At 33.1% G+C, this 18297-nt stretch overlaps 2 protein-coding genes across 3 annotated transcripts; one reads left to right on the top strand and one right to left on the bottom strand.

The window, feature by feature from the left end:
- The first annotated feature begins 2306 nt into the window (after positions 1-2306).
- LOC104239468 (serine carboxypeptidase 24-like) lies at positions 2307-12533 on the top strand. The gene is made up of 9 exons (XM_009794105.2): positions 2307-2641; positions 7435-7542; positions 7645-7740; positions 8319-8411; positions 8495-8580; positions 9738-10138; positions 10671-10766; positions 11566-11671; positions 12191-12533. The coding sequence occupies exons 1-9, from the start codon at positions 2365-2367 to the stop codon at positions 12332-12334; spliced, it is 1407 nt and encodes a 468-aa protein (XP_009792407.1). The 5' UTR covers positions 2307-2364; the 3' UTR covers positions 12335-12533.
- A 1010-nt stretch (positions 12534-13543) lies between these two features.
- On the bottom strand, positions 13544-17161 carry LOC104239467 (uncharacterized). 2 transcript variants are annotated; one of them, XM_009794102.2, is made up of 4 exons: positions 16380-17161; positions 15084-15154; positions 14279-14798; positions 13544-13986 (listed from the first exon to the last, which is right to left on the bottom strand). In XM_009794102.2, the coding sequence occupies exons 1-4, from the start codon at positions 16494-16496 to the stop codon at positions 13792-13794; spliced, it is 903 nt and encodes a 300-aa protein (XP_009792404.1). In that variant the 5' UTR covers positions 16497-17161; the 3' UTR covers positions 13544-13791. The 2 variants fall into 2 exon arrangements, with proteins under 2 accessions (XP_009792404.1, XP_009792405.1); XM_009794103.2 differs by lacking the exon at positions 16380-17161 and adding an exon at positions 15264-15341.
- Positions 17162-18297: the final 1136 nt, after the last annotated feature.

The following is an 18297-nucleotide window of genomic DNA, read 5'->3' as shown; positions in this document are numbered from 1 at the left end:
GAATATGTTTACCTTTATAATCTTGGAAAACTATGGACCCGTTTGTTCATAGATATTTGTTTCATTTTTTGAATTTTTTTTCAAAAATGTGTTTGTCCATGAAATTTTACAAGTTTTTGAAAAAATTTAAAAAATGAATTTTTTCAAAATTTTCAGAAAATTTTATTTCACCACTCACAAAATTGCAACATTTTTTCAAGTGGAATACATGTCCAAACATAATTTTAAATTTTAAATAATATTTTTTAACTTCTCCAAATACCACATTTTTTTCAAAAATTACAAATTTTATGTCCAAACGCCTGCTATATATTTTACAATCTTTAATATATTCACCTCAACAACCATATAAGGCTGTTGAGTAAAACATAAGGTAGGACAAAACTGAGAATGGCAAAGTATCTAGAAATATCTGTTTTTGGTATGTAATAGTTGGTAACAATTGACATATATTATAATTAATGCAATTGAAAAAATATAATAGTAGTAAAATAACAAACTTATCTTGAAATGACACACCACATGCATTATTAGGTACTACTAAAATTAATCAAATTTAACTACTTAGCAACAATGAGTAAATGATTTTACCCACTTCATTTGATAATTACACAACAATATCAAAATTTATAAAATTCACATATTGATTGATTAGCAAAAAAAGGAATGATAAGAAAGGGTGGATGATCCACACTCAACCCCCTACCCTCTCTCTATATATAACATTTAAAAAGAAAATATTATATTTTTCATAAGCACTATCAGTGGTGGATCCAGAATTTTCATCAAGGGATGTCAAAATATAAATAATTAGATATATCGAAAATTTAAGGGTAGTCAACGTATAATAAATATACATAAAATAAAATAATTTATCTAACAAAATAGTGTAATTTTCCGGCGAAGGGGTGTCAGAAAGTTCAATATGGCTCCGCCACTTATCACTATATCGATATCCACTGGCCTGACTAATTCAAATTAATGATGGTTAATTCATTAAAGGGTAAGCGCTAAGGAGTTTCTCCATTAATTTCGAGGCTTAAAGCGAATACTCGTTGCAGGTGAAATTAGTTTCTCCATTTTTTCACTCCTTTAATCGTGAAAAAATTATACTTCCTCCGATCAATTTTAATTGATCTTTTGATTTTTTTTTTGTGGTCTACAATATTTAATTTTTTTATATATCAAGAAGAAATTAACTTTTTTTTTAAAAAAAAATTGCCTTTGGAGTATATACTCTCGAAGTATTTATTATATTTTCAATGATAAAATTAAATAATAGTAAAGGTTAATATGACCAATTTCATTATTAATTAATGTTAAAAAGTAGATTCCTTAATATACATATAAAAATAATTAAAAAATTAATTAAAGTGAATTGGATGGAATACTATGCTAGACAATAGTCATATTCAGTAGGAACTTTGACTGCATGCAGTTTTCTTAGTCAATTAGTCTAATCATGTAATTCAGCATTATTGCCTTTGTAAATTTGTCCATTATTTTCAAGATTTGGACATGTCTTACTACAGAGATAAACCAAAAGAAGAATTCTACATCCACAATAGGAATAGGAATAGATAATGATGAAAATCCTCATAGAGTAAAGAATGATAAGGATTTTTATTATTGTTTTAATACCTTTTTTTTTTCTTGTACTATATATTATATTCATTAAAAATCCAAAACCCCACACCTTTCTATTCTTCCTTTTAAACATTTTTCCCTTCTCTTTTCCTACTTCATTGGACCACTATTCCTTACAAGCCAGAAAATGCATGTGGGCGTTGGGATTGGTTGGTTTAGGCAGGGTTTTTTCTTTTTTTGGGGGGTGTTTGGGGTGGGGTGGGGGGTTGGGGGTTGGGTTGGGGGAGTTAAAAAATGAGTTGGCGTAATATAGTAGTTCCCAAAATAATAGCCAAAAAACTATAATTTATATATATATTTGTATGTTATATACAAAAAATATACAAATTTGATATGCTTATATACAAGGAGCGGAGGAAGGGTGTTATCTACGTGTTCGGATGAACCCATTAACTTTTTGTTTAGACCCTATATTTGTACTGAAAAACTATTAAATATGTATAGACACTTATTGAAAGCCCAGTAACTAACAAGCTATGGGTTCGATTGTAAATTCAAAACTCATAAATTTTAAATTCTGTCTCCACTTCTATTTTTATGGTTACTGAACGTCAATAGTTTCGGCCGCGGACTAAAAATGATGATTGCCCGAAAAAAGAAGAAAGAAAAAGGCTTCATCAAGTGCAATGTATATATATTACCTTATTTAGGTGAATTTCATATAGGAGGGAATTTAAGAGAGAGAGAGAGAAAAAAAACTCGTAGAAGGGTGCAACAATGGCGTCCCAAAGAGCTTATAATTCAATTTTCTTGAGCCAATTTCTGCTTATTATTCTCTCTTTAACTATCACCATTAATAATGTTGCAGCTTCTTTAACAAAAGAACAAGAATTTGATCGTATAATTTCACTTCCGGGACAACCTCCGGTGACTTTCTCACAGTTTTCCGGCTACGTTACCGTCAATGAAAACCATGGAAGAGCTTTGTTTTATTGGTTGACAGAAGCTACTACTCAACCAGAAAAGAAACCTCTTGTTCTTTGGCTTAATGGAGGTTAGTCTAATATTTATTTTAAATTCTTTTTTTTTTTTATATATTTTTGTTTTTAGGATAGTGGCAGAATCAGAAATCTCATTAATTATATATATATATATATATATATATATATATATATATATGGCGAAGGAGTTCAACTGATCATCCTTTATCACTAACTATACTTTGTCAAGGGCGAAGCTACATTATCCAAAGGGTGGTTAATTGACCACCCTTTGTCGAAAAATTATACTATTTATATAGATAAAATATTAGGTTTTAGAGGTGTATAACATATTCTAAACACCCGTTGTTGGATTTTTTTTTGCTTCTTTCATGTTTGATCCCACACTTTGCCAGGGGCGAAGCTATATTTATTAGACCATTCTTCGTCGAAAAATTACACTGTATTGTGTATATAGATAACATATTAGGTTTTAGAGGTGTATATCATATAACGAACATCCATTGTTGATTTTTTTTTTTAAAAGTTTGAACACCTTTGAAGAAATTCTTGACTTCATCGCCTCACTTCGGACGGTAGATGAGCTTGGTGGAGGTGTTATCCTTCCAAATTAAAATACAATGAATTAGTATTGGTAGAATCTTAAAATATTTTCTATATTTAGTATGTTACAAAATTTTAAAGTAATTTAAAAAGAATTTGAAGAAGTTGTATTTAAATAGTTAGTTGAATAAATTTGATTACTTTTGAGAAAAACTATATTACTGATTCTTGGATAAAACTTTTTTTGTGTAATTGAGGTTTAATGCATAATAAGGAAACCATAAAATAAAGGAAATCCTATATAATTGCAAGAAACTTGAGGAAGAAGAACCATAACTTTTCTTTGAAGAAAAAATAAACAAATCATTAGCGTTTATCCATGCAAAAATATTGGTATTTAGTCAAAACTAATTAAAATCTAGTATGTCTTACGTCAAAGCAATAATTGTTAAATGATAATTAAATAAGGACAAAGACATGATACATGTGCTTATGATTAAGGTTCAAACATAAATAATAATAATACTCATAGCTTTCATCTTAACACGTAATATACATTCACTTTTTCACTTCTCCAAAATTAATATAAAAGAAAAAAGTTAAATTATGTTTACTTGGCTCATGAAAAGTGGTGGATGGGTTCAACCACTACTTCCTATCCCTTTCCCTTAGTTCCAATTATTAAACTTTATTTTTTTGGATTTTTTTTTGGATTAATTGTTGGTGTTCGAAATTCACTGACCCGACTATTCTTTAAAATGTCCACTATGGAGGATTTATAGGTCTATAGCAAAATGATGTCATTCTTAGAGCTCGGATCCGAAACCTCTAATACGTATTATACTTTCCAAAAAGGAGTCCCTCTCTTTAATGGGACTCATCCTAATTCTCAAATTCCAATTAACATGAAATGACAACCATTAAATTGCTGAGGCAAATCCAGAGCAGATTTACCAAGTTCAACTGAACGCATTACTTTTATATACAATCAATCAACTTTTATTACCTTACGTTAGTGAACTCTCCAAAGATATTGTCATATTTGTGGCAAAACTTCAAAAAATACAATTTTTTTGAAATATGTGACACACATCCGATGATATTTTTAAAGAGTCCAAACAATATAGGTAGATTTCTTGATCACTACTAGAAAACTGCCTAAAACTGTCCAGAAATACCGAACAAATCAGTCGAAAAACTGGAAAAATCGACCGATTTCCCACTGACTTTAATCCTTCGAAATTAGGCTGGTCGGTAATGAATAGCGATCGTAGTCGGTCGCAATTTTCGACCTAGTTCGTCGGTCAATTAAATTGCACAAACGACCCAAAAGAAAAAATCTATCGAAAAAATATCGGTCAACATTTTGAATTATGCAATACAAAAAATACTCCGTCTAGGAATCGAACCAGGATCCGTATTGTAGAAGGATACTATTCTACCACTAGACCATTGGTACATTTTGGTTTAAGACTTTCTTTTATTTTATTTGTAGTCTTTAATTGCATTTTCGCGCGAAAATAACGATCGATTTCGGCCGGTTGTTTGAATATTAATTTTAATTTATTTATATGAAAAACCGATCGATTTCGATTGGTTTCTTAAAAAATAAATTTCGCGGGATGCAAAAATAGTTTTCAGCATTTTTTCGCCAAAAAAAATCGACCGAAGTTGGTCAATTTCGTAAAAAAAAATATTTGAAAAAACAAACGACTTCGGTCGATATTTGATCGATCGAAGTCGGTCTATTAACCGCGGTCGATTTTGGCCGAATTTCTAGCAGTGGATCTACCACAAGAGTAAACTAGTCGTATTCACTAGCAAAATCCACTACGAGAAGCCAAAAATATGCAGATGTCACCTTTCAGATCTTGTGGAATAAAGGTGGCAAAATATATACTATGGTATATTATAGGTATATTTTTGGCAGTTTATATATAATACAAAATTGAAGAAAAGAAAAAAATAATGAATTAGAAGGAAAAGGAAAGATCAATACATAAGTGCTCGTGATACCATTCTGTCCCCTTACTTTTTATTCCTTCTTATTACTTCATCTTCTAAGTTTTATTCCTTGTTTGTATTTACGTATTCAAAAAGCTGCATTTAGGTTTATGCCTTTTTGTCTTTATCTTTACACAATTTGATAATATACAAACAAGAACAACATTCCAAACTCAACATAAAAGTAGAATACCTTTCCCTCTTTTTTTGTCCTACACTCTTTCCATTTTCTAGCATTTACGTCCAACTTTTCCTATAATCTTTTTAAAACAGGAAAAGATCCCCACGCAAATTTAAAAAAAAAAAAAAAAAAATAACTTCTCTACCATAAAAAAGGAAAAAAAATGTAAAGTTTATGATAAATACAAGCAAATATAAGTACAGTCAAATTTCTTTATAACAGTCTCGTTTGTTTCGATGTTTTTTGACTGTTATAGTGAAGTGTTGTTATATAGGACATATATTATAACATTACATAAAAATCGTTCCGAAAAAAACTTGACTTCTATAATGAATGGTTGTTATATATATAGAGATGTTGTTAAAGGGATGTCGACTGTATTAATTAGTAATAATTGTGTAAAGGTGATAACTAACCTGCTATTCCACGACTAGTGTACGTACCTTAAATCCTTTTCTCATTTCCCAAGTATAGAAAATTTGGTGATAAACCTGTAAAAATATATTATCCTTTTGTTTTTTTGAGTCCTAGTCAGTAAGCTGAATATTTCAAAGATAATTAAATTAGAGTTTAAGTTTTATGCACTTACAATGTAGAAAATATTTTTACAATTAGATTATTTATAAGGTACTTATAAATAAATATCTTGAACTGATAAAAATCAATAACTTATGTGCTACACCGGTTAACTTATAAGTAATTATAGATAAATTTATAAATAAGCATTAATTGATTATCTTTAAAAAATTATAAATTATCTGCTTTCACAAGCTAAGTTACTCTTACCCTATATTAAAATTTTATATTGTCAGTATATATGTGTGCCGATCTTTATTGTTCCTGACCGCCTGCCGTTCAGCCTTAGCGTTCCAAATAATCAATAGTGTGACCGTTCTGTATTCAAAACAATCGATGACACTAGTGACGATTCGTGGGACCCCCACGCCGCCTTCGTCTCCTATTATAGTCGCTTTCTTTATATGGCAAGCACTACCAGTCGCCTGCACTACATTGTATGATGAAAACTTTGCCTAACGGCCACTTCCGCTCTGACCGAGCTAACCGTCACGCTTGACTTCTATCTCCCATTATATATATATTTATATATTTATTTTTTTTAAAGATTGGAAAGATAGGTTTTAAGATGGTGACTATTTAAAGCTTTGAGTGTTGAGAAGCATGCGTAGTAAATAGTGGTGTCATGATGATGGCCAAAAGTCGACTAGTTACACTATTCTCATTTCTGACCTATGACGCTAAAATTTATTTTTTGGTGAATTTTATGTGAGTTATCATTATTAAACAAAAAAGAGAAAAAAGCAATATCTCAAAGGAAAGGAAAGGTCATTGTCTTGTGATTTAATAATTGAAGCTAACTGTTGCAAAATTAAAAATAATAAAGAAAAAAAAAAAGTAATAAATGATAGAAAGGAGATAGTAGGTGACTAGTTATGGCAGATTGTTATGTTCAACTCATTAATGGTGGTTAGTGACATTATGAGAATCATGTGTTTTCTACATCTTCTATCCAATACAATTGTGTTTTCTTTTTATCATTTGTATTCCATACTCTCTTCAAAACCCTAACTAATTCGAATTTGCGCGGAACAAAACTTATTGAAAGAAAAAACGCTTCCTATTAAAAAAATTTATTTTTTTGGGTTCGAACACAAGATCTCTGGATAAAAGTGGAGAATCCTATCGACTTCACCACAAGTCTTGATGGTCAATTGTCTCAATGCAATGGCTAAGATGCTAAAACCCAATACTTAAATATATAGACATGACATCGTTTAACTAAGATTAGAATTTTATTTGTTTGCACTTAATGAAAGCCTGAATCTTAAGAATAAATATTATAATACATCATATGCTTCAGTAGGGGTAAGGCTGCGTACATCTTACCTTCTCCAAACTCAACTTGTAGGAATTTACTAAGTTTGTTGTTGTTTTTATCCTACGATTCAGTACTAGCAATATTTATGAATAAGCATGAAGGTTTATTGAATTTCAAAAAAAAAAAAAAAAACTACAAAATTAGATAGCCTGAAAATTTTTCTTTTGATTATTTCTTTTCTTTTTTTTGTTGAGAAATTTGTAAAAATTTGAACCATGCAGGTCCTGGTTGTTCATCAGTAGCATATGGGGCATCAGAAGAAATAGGTCCATTTAGAATAAATAAAACTGGTTCTTCTCTCTATTTGAACAAGTATTCATGGAATAAAGGTAACACTATTTTTATTTTTATTTTCTCTTTACTTTTTTTATATTATTTTCACATCAAGAAAAAAAAGAAGTAAGACATTGAAAAATTCTTAATAAATACAGTGGCAAATATTCTTTTTCTGGAATCACCAGCTGGTGTTGGTTTCTCTTATACAAATACAAGCTCTGATCTTAAGGATTCTGGAGATAAAAGAACAGGTAAATATACATTTCTTGGTATTAATTTTTCAATAATTACATCTAGGATGATCTTACAAAATTGTAAATTGTGTATCATTATATATAGTTTAACTTATATTATACGGACAATGTAAAATATTTGTACACTATCATATCACTCAAAAGATGACTACAGATAATGTTTTCAATAATTTTCAACAAAAGGGAATCCACGATTTTAAAGTGGTAGGGGAACATGAGCGGACTACCCAACCAGTTATCCAATATGACTTTTAATTTAAAGAGTTTCAAGTAAAATATATGATCATTTATGCATATATAATCAGAACTTTTACCGAAGTTAACGCTGCCAATAACCCCTCTACTCCAAACATAGGTCCGCCTATAATTTTCACACTGCCACAATATATAATTTAAATCCTTCTATATAACCTTAATACAATTTTTTTTTTGTGGTTTGTAAAAACCTTCCAATATTTAAAATAAAATTTAAATCTATTAATTAAAGAAAAAGAAAACACATTGTGAGGGAAAAAAGGAGTAATATATTGTGGCATAATTTGATTTTTAGAACTCTTAATTTTTTTTTGTCACAGCTCAGGATGCACTAATTTTCCTCATAAGATGGATGTCAAGATTTCCACAGTATAAATATAGAGATTTCTATATTTCTGGGGAGAGTTATGCAGGTAATATTTTTTTTAAAATAAAATTAATTTCCTAATTACAAAAATAATTTTAACATAGATTACATGTTCTTTTGTTTTGTCAGGGCATTATGGTCCCCAGTTGGCACAGGCCATTGTCAATTATAACAAGAAATTTCCACATCCAATCATCAATCTCAAAGGAATTATAGTAAGTTCATCTAATTTTGTAAAAATATTCTTCATATAAGGGAAATTTGCGCTTTGATCCCTCCATTATCGTTAAAGTTTAAATCTAGTCCTTGTGATTTTAGGTTAAGCATATCTAACATTCAATTAATCTTGGTTTAATGAATTATTAAGTGCTAAACCATTTAGTTACCAATATGTTATGTTAAATTAGTATTGTTTCGCCATATTCGAGCATAATATACTTCTAAAAATAGTCTAAATATCATATATTTACTAGTATACAAAGTGGACCAAAATCAATCATTTTAACTAATTGAAGGCTAAACGCGCTTCGCCAATTGTTACAATGACCAAAATTAGAATTTACCAACAATCGAGGGACCAAAAGTGCAATTATCCCTTCACTTAAAAGAGAATTATTTTAGAGAAATTTTCATAAAGCACTATAGTTTAGAGCCTAATACTATAGTTTGCCTAATTATCATTTGTAGCTATTGTTCAATTATTACTAACTTGTAATTTCAAACGCGCAACGAATATAACCTGTGTCAATTGTAGTCATACGCGCAACAAATACAACTTGTATCAAGTGTATTCATTTGCACAACGAATACAACATGTATCAACTGTAACCAAGGTGAAATACAAAAGTGTATACAAAGGATACAAGTTGTATCGGCTGTATACATGGGTGTATACAAAGGATACAACCTGTATCGACTATATTCATTCGCGCAACGAATACAAAAAAGGCGAAATACAACAATACGGAAAAATAAATTGGTCTTTTTGAGAGTCAAACTCAAGATCTTCGCTAACTAAGCGGGCGCTTTAATTTAACCAACTGAGCTACGAGAGCTTGTTGCTCTCTTGTTTCAGTTCAAAATAATTAATCTCTTGTTTCATGGATTTGCTATAAAATTCAAATAAGCGGGTGTTTTAATTTGACCGACGGGGCTACGAGAGTTTGTTGTTCTCTTATTTCAGTTCAAAACAATTAATCTCTTATTTCATGGATTAGCTATAAGCTACAAATGATAAATTTACTGAAAGTATAGCTACGAATGGTAAATTTGCTTAAGGTATAGCTACAAATGACAAATGACAAATACAGGTTAAATGTTTGATATGTCGCGTAGGAAATGCTTACATACTGAAAGCTTGAAATTTACACAGGTAGGAAATGCTGTTACTGATAACAAATATGATGGAATTGGAACTGTTACATACTGGTGGAGCCATTCTATGATTTCAGACAATACTTACAAAAAAATCATGCATTCTTGCAATTTCACATCAGAAAATTCCTCAAAGCAATGTGATAATGCAGTTACTTATGCTGTGAGCCATGAATTTGGTCAAATTGATCAGTACAGCATTTACACACCATCTTGCAAGGTAGAGCAGAATGAAACTCAGAAATATGTTCGGTTCAAGAACACGATTATTCATCGAAAGCTCTCGGGTTATGATCCGTGTACTGAGAACTACGCAGAGAAATATTATAATCGCGCTGATGTGCAGAAAGCCATGCATGCAAATACCACAGGAATTTCATACAGTTGGACTGCATGCAGGTACTCACATCTCTTGTACTTTTACATGCAAACGCAGGTTTAACGTGAATTCTGTAAGTTCAACTGAACATATTGCTTTCAACTCAAATTATGGATATACATGCAAAAAGCTTTCAAAATGTATACATGAAATAAGATCACATTCATTCTGAATCCACTGGCTTTGAATTCTTGATTCGCCACTTTCTATATGCCTCATTCACGCGTACAAGGGATAAGTTTATTCACCGGATTAAAACTTTCCGTAATCTCCACACTACTATATTTCAAGCAGAGGCGGATCTAGCATTTGAAGGTCGGGGTGCACTACTTTTGGATTCAACAAAAATCTGCTTTATATGTAGGGTGTCTACTACTAATATATCACTATTTTCTAAAAACATATATATGTATACATGAAATTTTTGTCTGAATTTTACGAGGTGTATCGAAGACGGATATTCTGTGGGTTCAATTGAACCAGTCGGTCTCAGCTCAAACTATGTGTACATAAATGGATATTTGACAGCCTTTTTTTTTTTTGGGACAACAGTGACATATTGTTAAAGAATTGGAAGGACTCTGATGATTCAATGCTACCAATCTATAAGAAGCTAATGGCTGCTGGTCTTAGAATATGGGTGTTCAGGTAAAACTAATGATCTTAATTAACACCTATATTGCTCGGACTCTCTGAAAATGTCAACGGGTGCATGTCGGATCCTCCAAAAGTAGTAATTTTGGATGATCCGACACCTATGCTGCTCGGACTCTTCAAAAATGTCAGCGGGTATGTGGCGGATCCTCCAAAAGTAGTGTAATTTTGAAGGATCCGACACCTATGTTGCTCGGACTTTCCGAAAATATCAACGGGTGCGCGTCGGATCCTCCAAAAATAGTGTAATTTTGGATGATCCGACACCTATGTTGCTCGGACTCTCCAAAAATGTCAGCGGGTGCATGTTGGATCCTCCAAAGGTAGTGTATTTTTGAAGGATCCGACGCCTATGTTGCTCGGACTCTCCGAAAATATCAGTGGGTGCATGTCGGATTCTCCAAAAATAGTGTAATTTTTGAGGATCCGACACCTATGTTGCTCGGACTCTCCAAAAATGTCAGCGGGTATGTGTCGGATCATCCAAAAGTAGTGTAATTTTGAAGGATCCGACGCCTATGTTGCTCAGACACTTCGAAAATATCAGTGGGTGCATGTCGGATCCTCCAAAAATAGTGTAATTTTTGAGGATCCGACACCTATGTTGCTTGGACTCTCCAAAAACTTCAATGGATGCATGTCGGATCCTCCAAAAGTAGTGTAATTTTAGAGGATCCGATACTGATGTGACGGCATTTTGGAGAGCATGCGCAACATAGCCTAATAATTTTATAAATGTATTACAGTCTAGTTAGTCACCATAGGAAATGATGGTTTATATTTTAAAATGCAGTGGGGATACAGATTCAGTGGTTCCAGTGACTGCCACAAGGTTCTCTCTAAGTCATCTCAATCTCAAGATTAAAACTCCATGGTATCCTTGGTATTCTGGATCTCAGGTAAAATAAACATATTTTGTATATTCTACTAGGAGTACTAAACTTCAAGTTTGATTTCAAATCAAACTATATATACATATGCGAAAAGAATTTTAAATGTATACGTATGATAAGATCGGACTTATCTTGAACGCACTGACTCTAGGAGTGTTTATTTATTTATGAGGAAGTCATTTTCTGGTTTTTGGTTGACGTAATTGATTTTCTTCCATCATATGGGAGAAAACGATTCGGCTTACTTATGAGTGGAAGTCATTCTTCTTACAACTATCTGAACTTTAAACTTCGTATTACTTGTTTTAACTAATTATTAGAAATTAAACACAAAAATTTCATCAAAACACTCCTTGTTTGCTAAAACTACTATACATGATCATTAATTATATAATTTTTTAACACATTTTCAATTCACCAATCGAAAAACAGAAAAAAAAATTCATGGAAAATGACTCTCGTCGTACGAAACACACTCTGAATCCTGAATTCGCCTCTGAAAAATGAATATTGCGATTTTTGTAGGTGGGAGGGTGGACAGAGGTGTATGATGGGCTTACATTCGCGACGGTTAGAGGAGCTGGCCATGAAGTTCCATTGTTTCAGCCCAGAAGAGCATTTATTCTTTTTCAGTCATTCTTAGCAGGCAAAGAATTACCAAAAAATTGAGTAAATTCATCAAGATTGAAGCTTGAGAAGTTGAGAGGCAAAAGGCAAAAGGCAAATTTATAGCTCCTAAGAAATTATGGGAGTTTGAAAATTAGAGTTAGAATTGATTCATTTAAAATTGTGTATTTGAAACTCATCATTTCTCATTTGACAAGAAATGATTCTCTAGGAGAATCAGCTCTATCTAATAATTTCTTCACACTGCGTACAATGACACTTATTGTCCGGTCCTTCCCCAAATCCCGCACATAGGCTGCCCATTTTTCTCAAACGCAAGCAACTACTTATTAGCATCATTTCTTTATCAAGATTGCAAAAGGAATTGGATAAGAAAATGTGTGAAGCCAAATCACATTTTAATACTTTCTTCCATGCAATAAAAAAGAACTTTTATAGATCCTAGGACAAAGATTTTGGGTATGCGAACAAAGTCTGAAACTTGATATGAAAAAGTAGTGTCATATAAGGTATATCGATAAACTTATCATGATATGAGGCATTAGTTTGGCTTAAAACAAACTGTATCATATCATGTTAAGAGTGTCTTTGAGTCGCTTAGCTCAATAAAAATTAACAGGAAATTAAATCATCGAAATTCATGAAGAAGTTAAAAATGTTTTCACAAGGCCAACACAAATAAACTTGTTTTTTCACTAGTATATTAGAATTGAAGAACAAAGAGAACCAGAAAGAATTAAAAAGAGTAGCATTAGTTTTTCTTAACAAGAATTTGATGTTCTTACTTCTATGCTTTACTGATGTGCAGCCATTATATGCCTCACTAATTAAAAGTCAATTTCTGCACAAGAAATATTCAAAATATGTTAATATTGCAGTCTCTGTAATTTCCATATTGGCAGCTTTATTCCCATAATCGAAATTTAGTGTCATCTTAACTTCGAAGGGAAGCTTTGGTATAACTGGTAAAAGTTGTCGCCATATGACCAGGAGATCACGACTCACAGGTTCAAGCCGTGAAAACAATTTGTTGCAGAAGAAATAGTTTATTGCAAAAATACAGGGTAAGATTGTATACAATAGACCCTTATGATTCGGCCCTTCCCCGGATTCCGCACATAGCGGAAACTTAGTGCACCGGACTGCCGTTTAGTATCATCTTAACTTCAATTTAGCTCATTTGAACCACTAACCAAATCAAGTAATGTCAACGGATTATGTTGATTATATTTTCATCACTGCCAATCAATATAGCATGTATATCATTATCACTATATATATCTGAGTTTTCTTTATACAAAAAGGAGAAAAACACACCTACATCATATTGGAGAAAAAAAAAACTCTAGGAGTAACTTTTTTCTTTTTTGACAACGGAGAAATCCCCGAGGGCCAGTCACGACCTCTTTGGATAGGGCAGCTAGAACTGTAATAGTGCTTGCCCTAGATCAAAAGTTTTTAACTAGGAGTACTATTTAACTGAAACAGTAAACGATGGATCAAACCCTCAAAGCAACAGGGTCTTGCCACGATATCTTTCGCTTCTCAACACGAGAAGTTCCTTCTCCCAAATTTCTGCATATCGATAACTTCAAATCGCTAGGCTGATCATCGTTTAGGTTTCTGATTAACCCTCTCTTTGGATCCTCAAACATCATTGGTTCGGTATTTGCTTGTGGTTCCTCTTCCCCCATCTGCAAATTAGAAGTCAAAGATACAACGTGTTAATCACAAAATTGTACAACAAATTCCCTCAGTTTCATTTTATGTAAATGTGTTTGACCGAATACGGAGTTTAAGCAATAAAGAAAGACGTTTGAAACTGACATTTCTCTTACAAAATGGTTAGTGCAAAGTGAAAGTTTATCCAAATATAGAAATGTGGCATTTTTTGGAACAGACTAAAATACAAAAAGAGTCGCATAATATGGAATATAGGAAGTAACATATAACAATGTACTTCAGGTTTCTAGTTCAGATATTTACCGAGATTTCATTCAAATCAATCACCGGAGCTCGACTTGGCAATGTGACATCTTTCCCACCATGAAGAGTTTCTTGATTCAAATCAAAGATGGGTGCGGTGCTCCTCGAAACAGAACCATTCCCAGTGAATGATCTGTCGTTTTGATTCAAATCAAATGCTGGAACTGCTTTTCGGAATGGCACTTCCTTTCCACTGTATACTCTTGATTTATGGTTCAAACTTGAAACCGTGCTATGCAAAACATCGTCTTTTCCAATACATAATGTCTGCTTATGACTCATGAAAATATCAGGAAGCGTCTTCAGCGGAGCAGCTTCCTTTGCAACATGCATCTTCCCTTTCTGTTTTGGCAAAGGAAGAGGGGGCAGTTTATATAGCCTTGCCTCTTTTTTGCTTGGAAGTCGATCCTTCATCCCATTTTTACAATACAACACCGGGTTTGGCAGGGCTGCTCGTTCTTGCTCCTCCGGATGACTCGACTTCATTCGCAGTAGGTATTTGTGCCTTCGACGCAAGTAACTGCAAATTTGCGCGAAATGCATTCAGAATAAAAAAAAAGGAGAACTCTGCAAATATTTTGGAAAACCGGTTGCACCAGCCGGAGGAGGATCCATAATTTAAACTTGGCGTGTTCAACCATTAATATACGTAAACATTATAATAATTGACCAATAACAAAAATGATTTAGTGTCAAAGTCGGCAACTAAGTTGACCTCAGGCAATCTTCTTATTAGAACCTATACTAACATAATGTAAATGAAATCCAAATAAGAAAAGAAAAGAAAAACAACAAGAATACTTACTGAATTTCAGCAAGTAATCTTTGTTTCCTCATTTTTGCATCCTCCAATTTGTCCCTCATATCACTAGTTTCCTGTAAACAATAATTATCAAGTTAACTGAATATTTACAACCACACTTTTGTATGCGACTCAACAACAAAAACTCTTGTGTCGAGGGAGGATAGAGTACGCAGACCTTACCCCTACCCCAAGGGAGTAGAGATGCTTTTTTCGATAGACCCTCGGCTCAAGAAGACGAAACAAGACAATATATCAGTACTATCCACATCAACAAAAACCATAGAAATAATAGCAGCATCATAAGTACCAGAAAATAGATGAAAATCAACAACAATAACACATAAGTAAGGCTTGGTACTATGAAAAGTGGAAGAATAGTATGGACTTTCGTATGCGGCTCGATTCAGCAAAAGTTAATCAATGTTCTAGCATATAAAAATTGAACTATGGTACAAGGTTAGGGAAGCTTTAAAATTCTGAAAGGGCAAGCAATTGAAAATTTTCTCAACTCTAAAATGGCACAAGGTTAAGGAAACAAAAGTTCTTCAATTCACAAAACTAAGGAAAACTAACAAACTACTACTACTACTAGGAGGCAAGATTTCGCTAAGAGGGTTCAAAAAAGAAAAAGTTAAAAATTAAAAGGGACTATCGCCAATGGGAATTGAACTAGTAACCTCACAAAGGTTTTGAACCCCGTTGACTTCTAAGCTATGCTTTTGGATTGTGACGAGGGGATTCAAAATATAATATATGGAAGCACCTTATACATACAGCGCAATTTTTTGGCAAAGGGAGTTCGGGTGAACCCCTTTCCAACCCCCTTAAATCCGCCCAAATACTATGACCTCAGTCCCAAATAAGTTGGGGTCAGCGGTATGAATCCTCACTTCTCCATTTAAGCTCAACTCACAACAACAACGACCCAGTGAAATACCACTAGTGGGGTCTGGGAGGGTAGTGTGTAACCTTACCCCTATGCCAGCTCAACTCAAAACAAAAAAAAAACAAAAAGAACAAAAATCAAACACAGGGTAAAGCCCCAATAGTTGAGAGCTGGAAAAGGTTAACTTCATCCAAATAATTGAACATACAGACAACACAAAATAACCCAAGATTCATCAAAAGGAAACAGATCAAAACCAACAATGATACCTACAGGAATCTAACAACAAAAAACTCCAATAGAGACAAATCAACCAACTGCTCAACACAAAAAACCCCAAACACACACACACACACACACACATCAAAGAGAAAGCATAGATCTTCAAAACAAAGGGCCAAACTTATTACCTTATGGAGTTCTTGAAAGTCCTGAAACAACGTCTGATGCTTCAATCTAGCCTTAGCATCCTCAAAAACAACATATTTTGATGAATCTAAAGCAACCCTTTTCATCTTCTTAGACATATTTAATCAAATCACAAAGAATTCAAAACACCAAACACAAAAAAGAACCGATCTTTGGATGTAAATGAAGAAACCAAGAAAAGGGTATGGCGACAGAAGAGAGAAAAAGAAGAGAAAAGATGCGTGTGAAATGAGAAAGATAAGAACAATAATGAAACAAATAGGGCAAAGGGTAATAGAGAAAAGAATAGAAAAGACAGAACCAATTCGGGGGTATGGGGGTGGTGGGGTGGGTGGAGAAGAGATAGAGAGAGTGTATTGTGGTGAGAAAGTTCTTGCCTTTGCAAAAACTCTGACCAGGACAAACCCACATAAACCGGTAAACAAGAAAAAAGAAAAAAGAAAAAAAACAGTAATAATAATAGTAGTACATAACATAATACACACACAAACATTGTTTCTTGTTGTTGTTCTTTTAAGACAGTGATGAAGATGGAAAGAGGGAGGGGGAGGGGGGGTATATAATTTTTTTGAGGGGGAGCAGAAAGGGTATTTCTGGTAAAAATTATGACTTTTGGTTTAGTATGTGTATATGTGAAGTGGGTTTGGTTGTGTATGTCCATTCTTGATTTCTTTTGAGTTTTTCTTGAATGTATATATTTTGGTCCAGCTGGGCCATTAGAGAGAGTTTGATGGTGTGGACTCTTCTATGGGGTGTTTTTTTTGGGGGGGGGGGGATGGAGGAGGGTGGAATTTCATGTTTCTTGAATGTATATATTTTGGTCTAGCTAGGCCATTAGAGAGAGAGTTTGATGGTGCGGTGTGGACTCTTCTTGGGGTGGGGGTGGTTTTGGGGGGGGAGGTTAGGGGGTTGGAATTTCATGTTTCTTGAATGTATATATTTTGGTCTAGCTAGCCCATTAGAGAGAGTTTGATGGTGGAGAGTCTTCTTGGAGGGTGTTTGGGGGGGTGGAGGGGGGTAGGGGTGGAATTTCATGTTTCTTGAATCTTCTTCTTACATTACTTTGGCTTTCTGAGAATAAGGATATACACATATATGTAGCTGTAGCAGTCATATAGATGTACAAAATAGAAGAAAAAAGAAGGTAATTGTGACTTGTGAGGTGGACTTTTATTAGGGGTAGGGGGGGTGTCACTGTGTGTCTGTGTGTATTTTTTTGCTTTTGAGAGAGAGAAAGTAATGAGGCTATGGATTTTGCTGAAAAAGAGGAGAGAGAGAGAGAGAAAGATGCTTCTTTTTTTTCTGATTAGTATGGCAAAGGTGTTGTGTACCTTGTTTTTAGGCTGGTGTTTCCTCTACTGATAGTGATGGGCCATTATTTTATACATAATGATATTCTATAGCCGCCGCAGTAAAAATAATAGCTAGAAAAATATATATATAAATTATACATAAAATAAATTTATGTATAATACATAAATTATATTCATATTTTATACATAAATTATACAAATTTTATATATTTTTTCGGCTATCAAATATAAATAATTTCTGACGCGGGTTAAAAATGATAATACTCTATTATTATACTACTCTACTCCCCATGGTGTGGCCAATTGTGTTTTTACTATTTTACCCTCCTTTTAAGAAGTTTATCTTTCTTGACTTTGGTTCAAGATTCATCACCAGTCTGCTATTGGAAACCATGATTGTGAAGCTTTTTTTCTTAACTCTGTCAGCCATTAATATTTGTTGTGTGCCATGTGGTCCCCACCCATTTAAAAAGGATATGTTAGTTTTTTTATTAGTACTCTCATCTCCCATTTTATGTTATACTTTCTCTTAAGAGCCCGGTTGGACGTAAGAAATTTTTCACTTTTTTCCTATTTTTTTTCGAAA

The sequence above is a fragment of the Nicotiana sylvestris genome, chromosome 11 (assembly GCF_000393655.2).
Source record: "Nicotiana sylvestris chromosome 11, ASM39365v2, whole genome shotgun sequence".
Lineage (NCBI taxonomy): Eukaryota > Viridiplantae > Streptophyta > Magnoliopsida > Solanales > Solanaceae > Nicotiana > Nicotiana sylvestris.
Note: the sequence above shows the minus strand (reverse complement) of the source record. Positions and strands in the feature narration are given on the sequence as shown.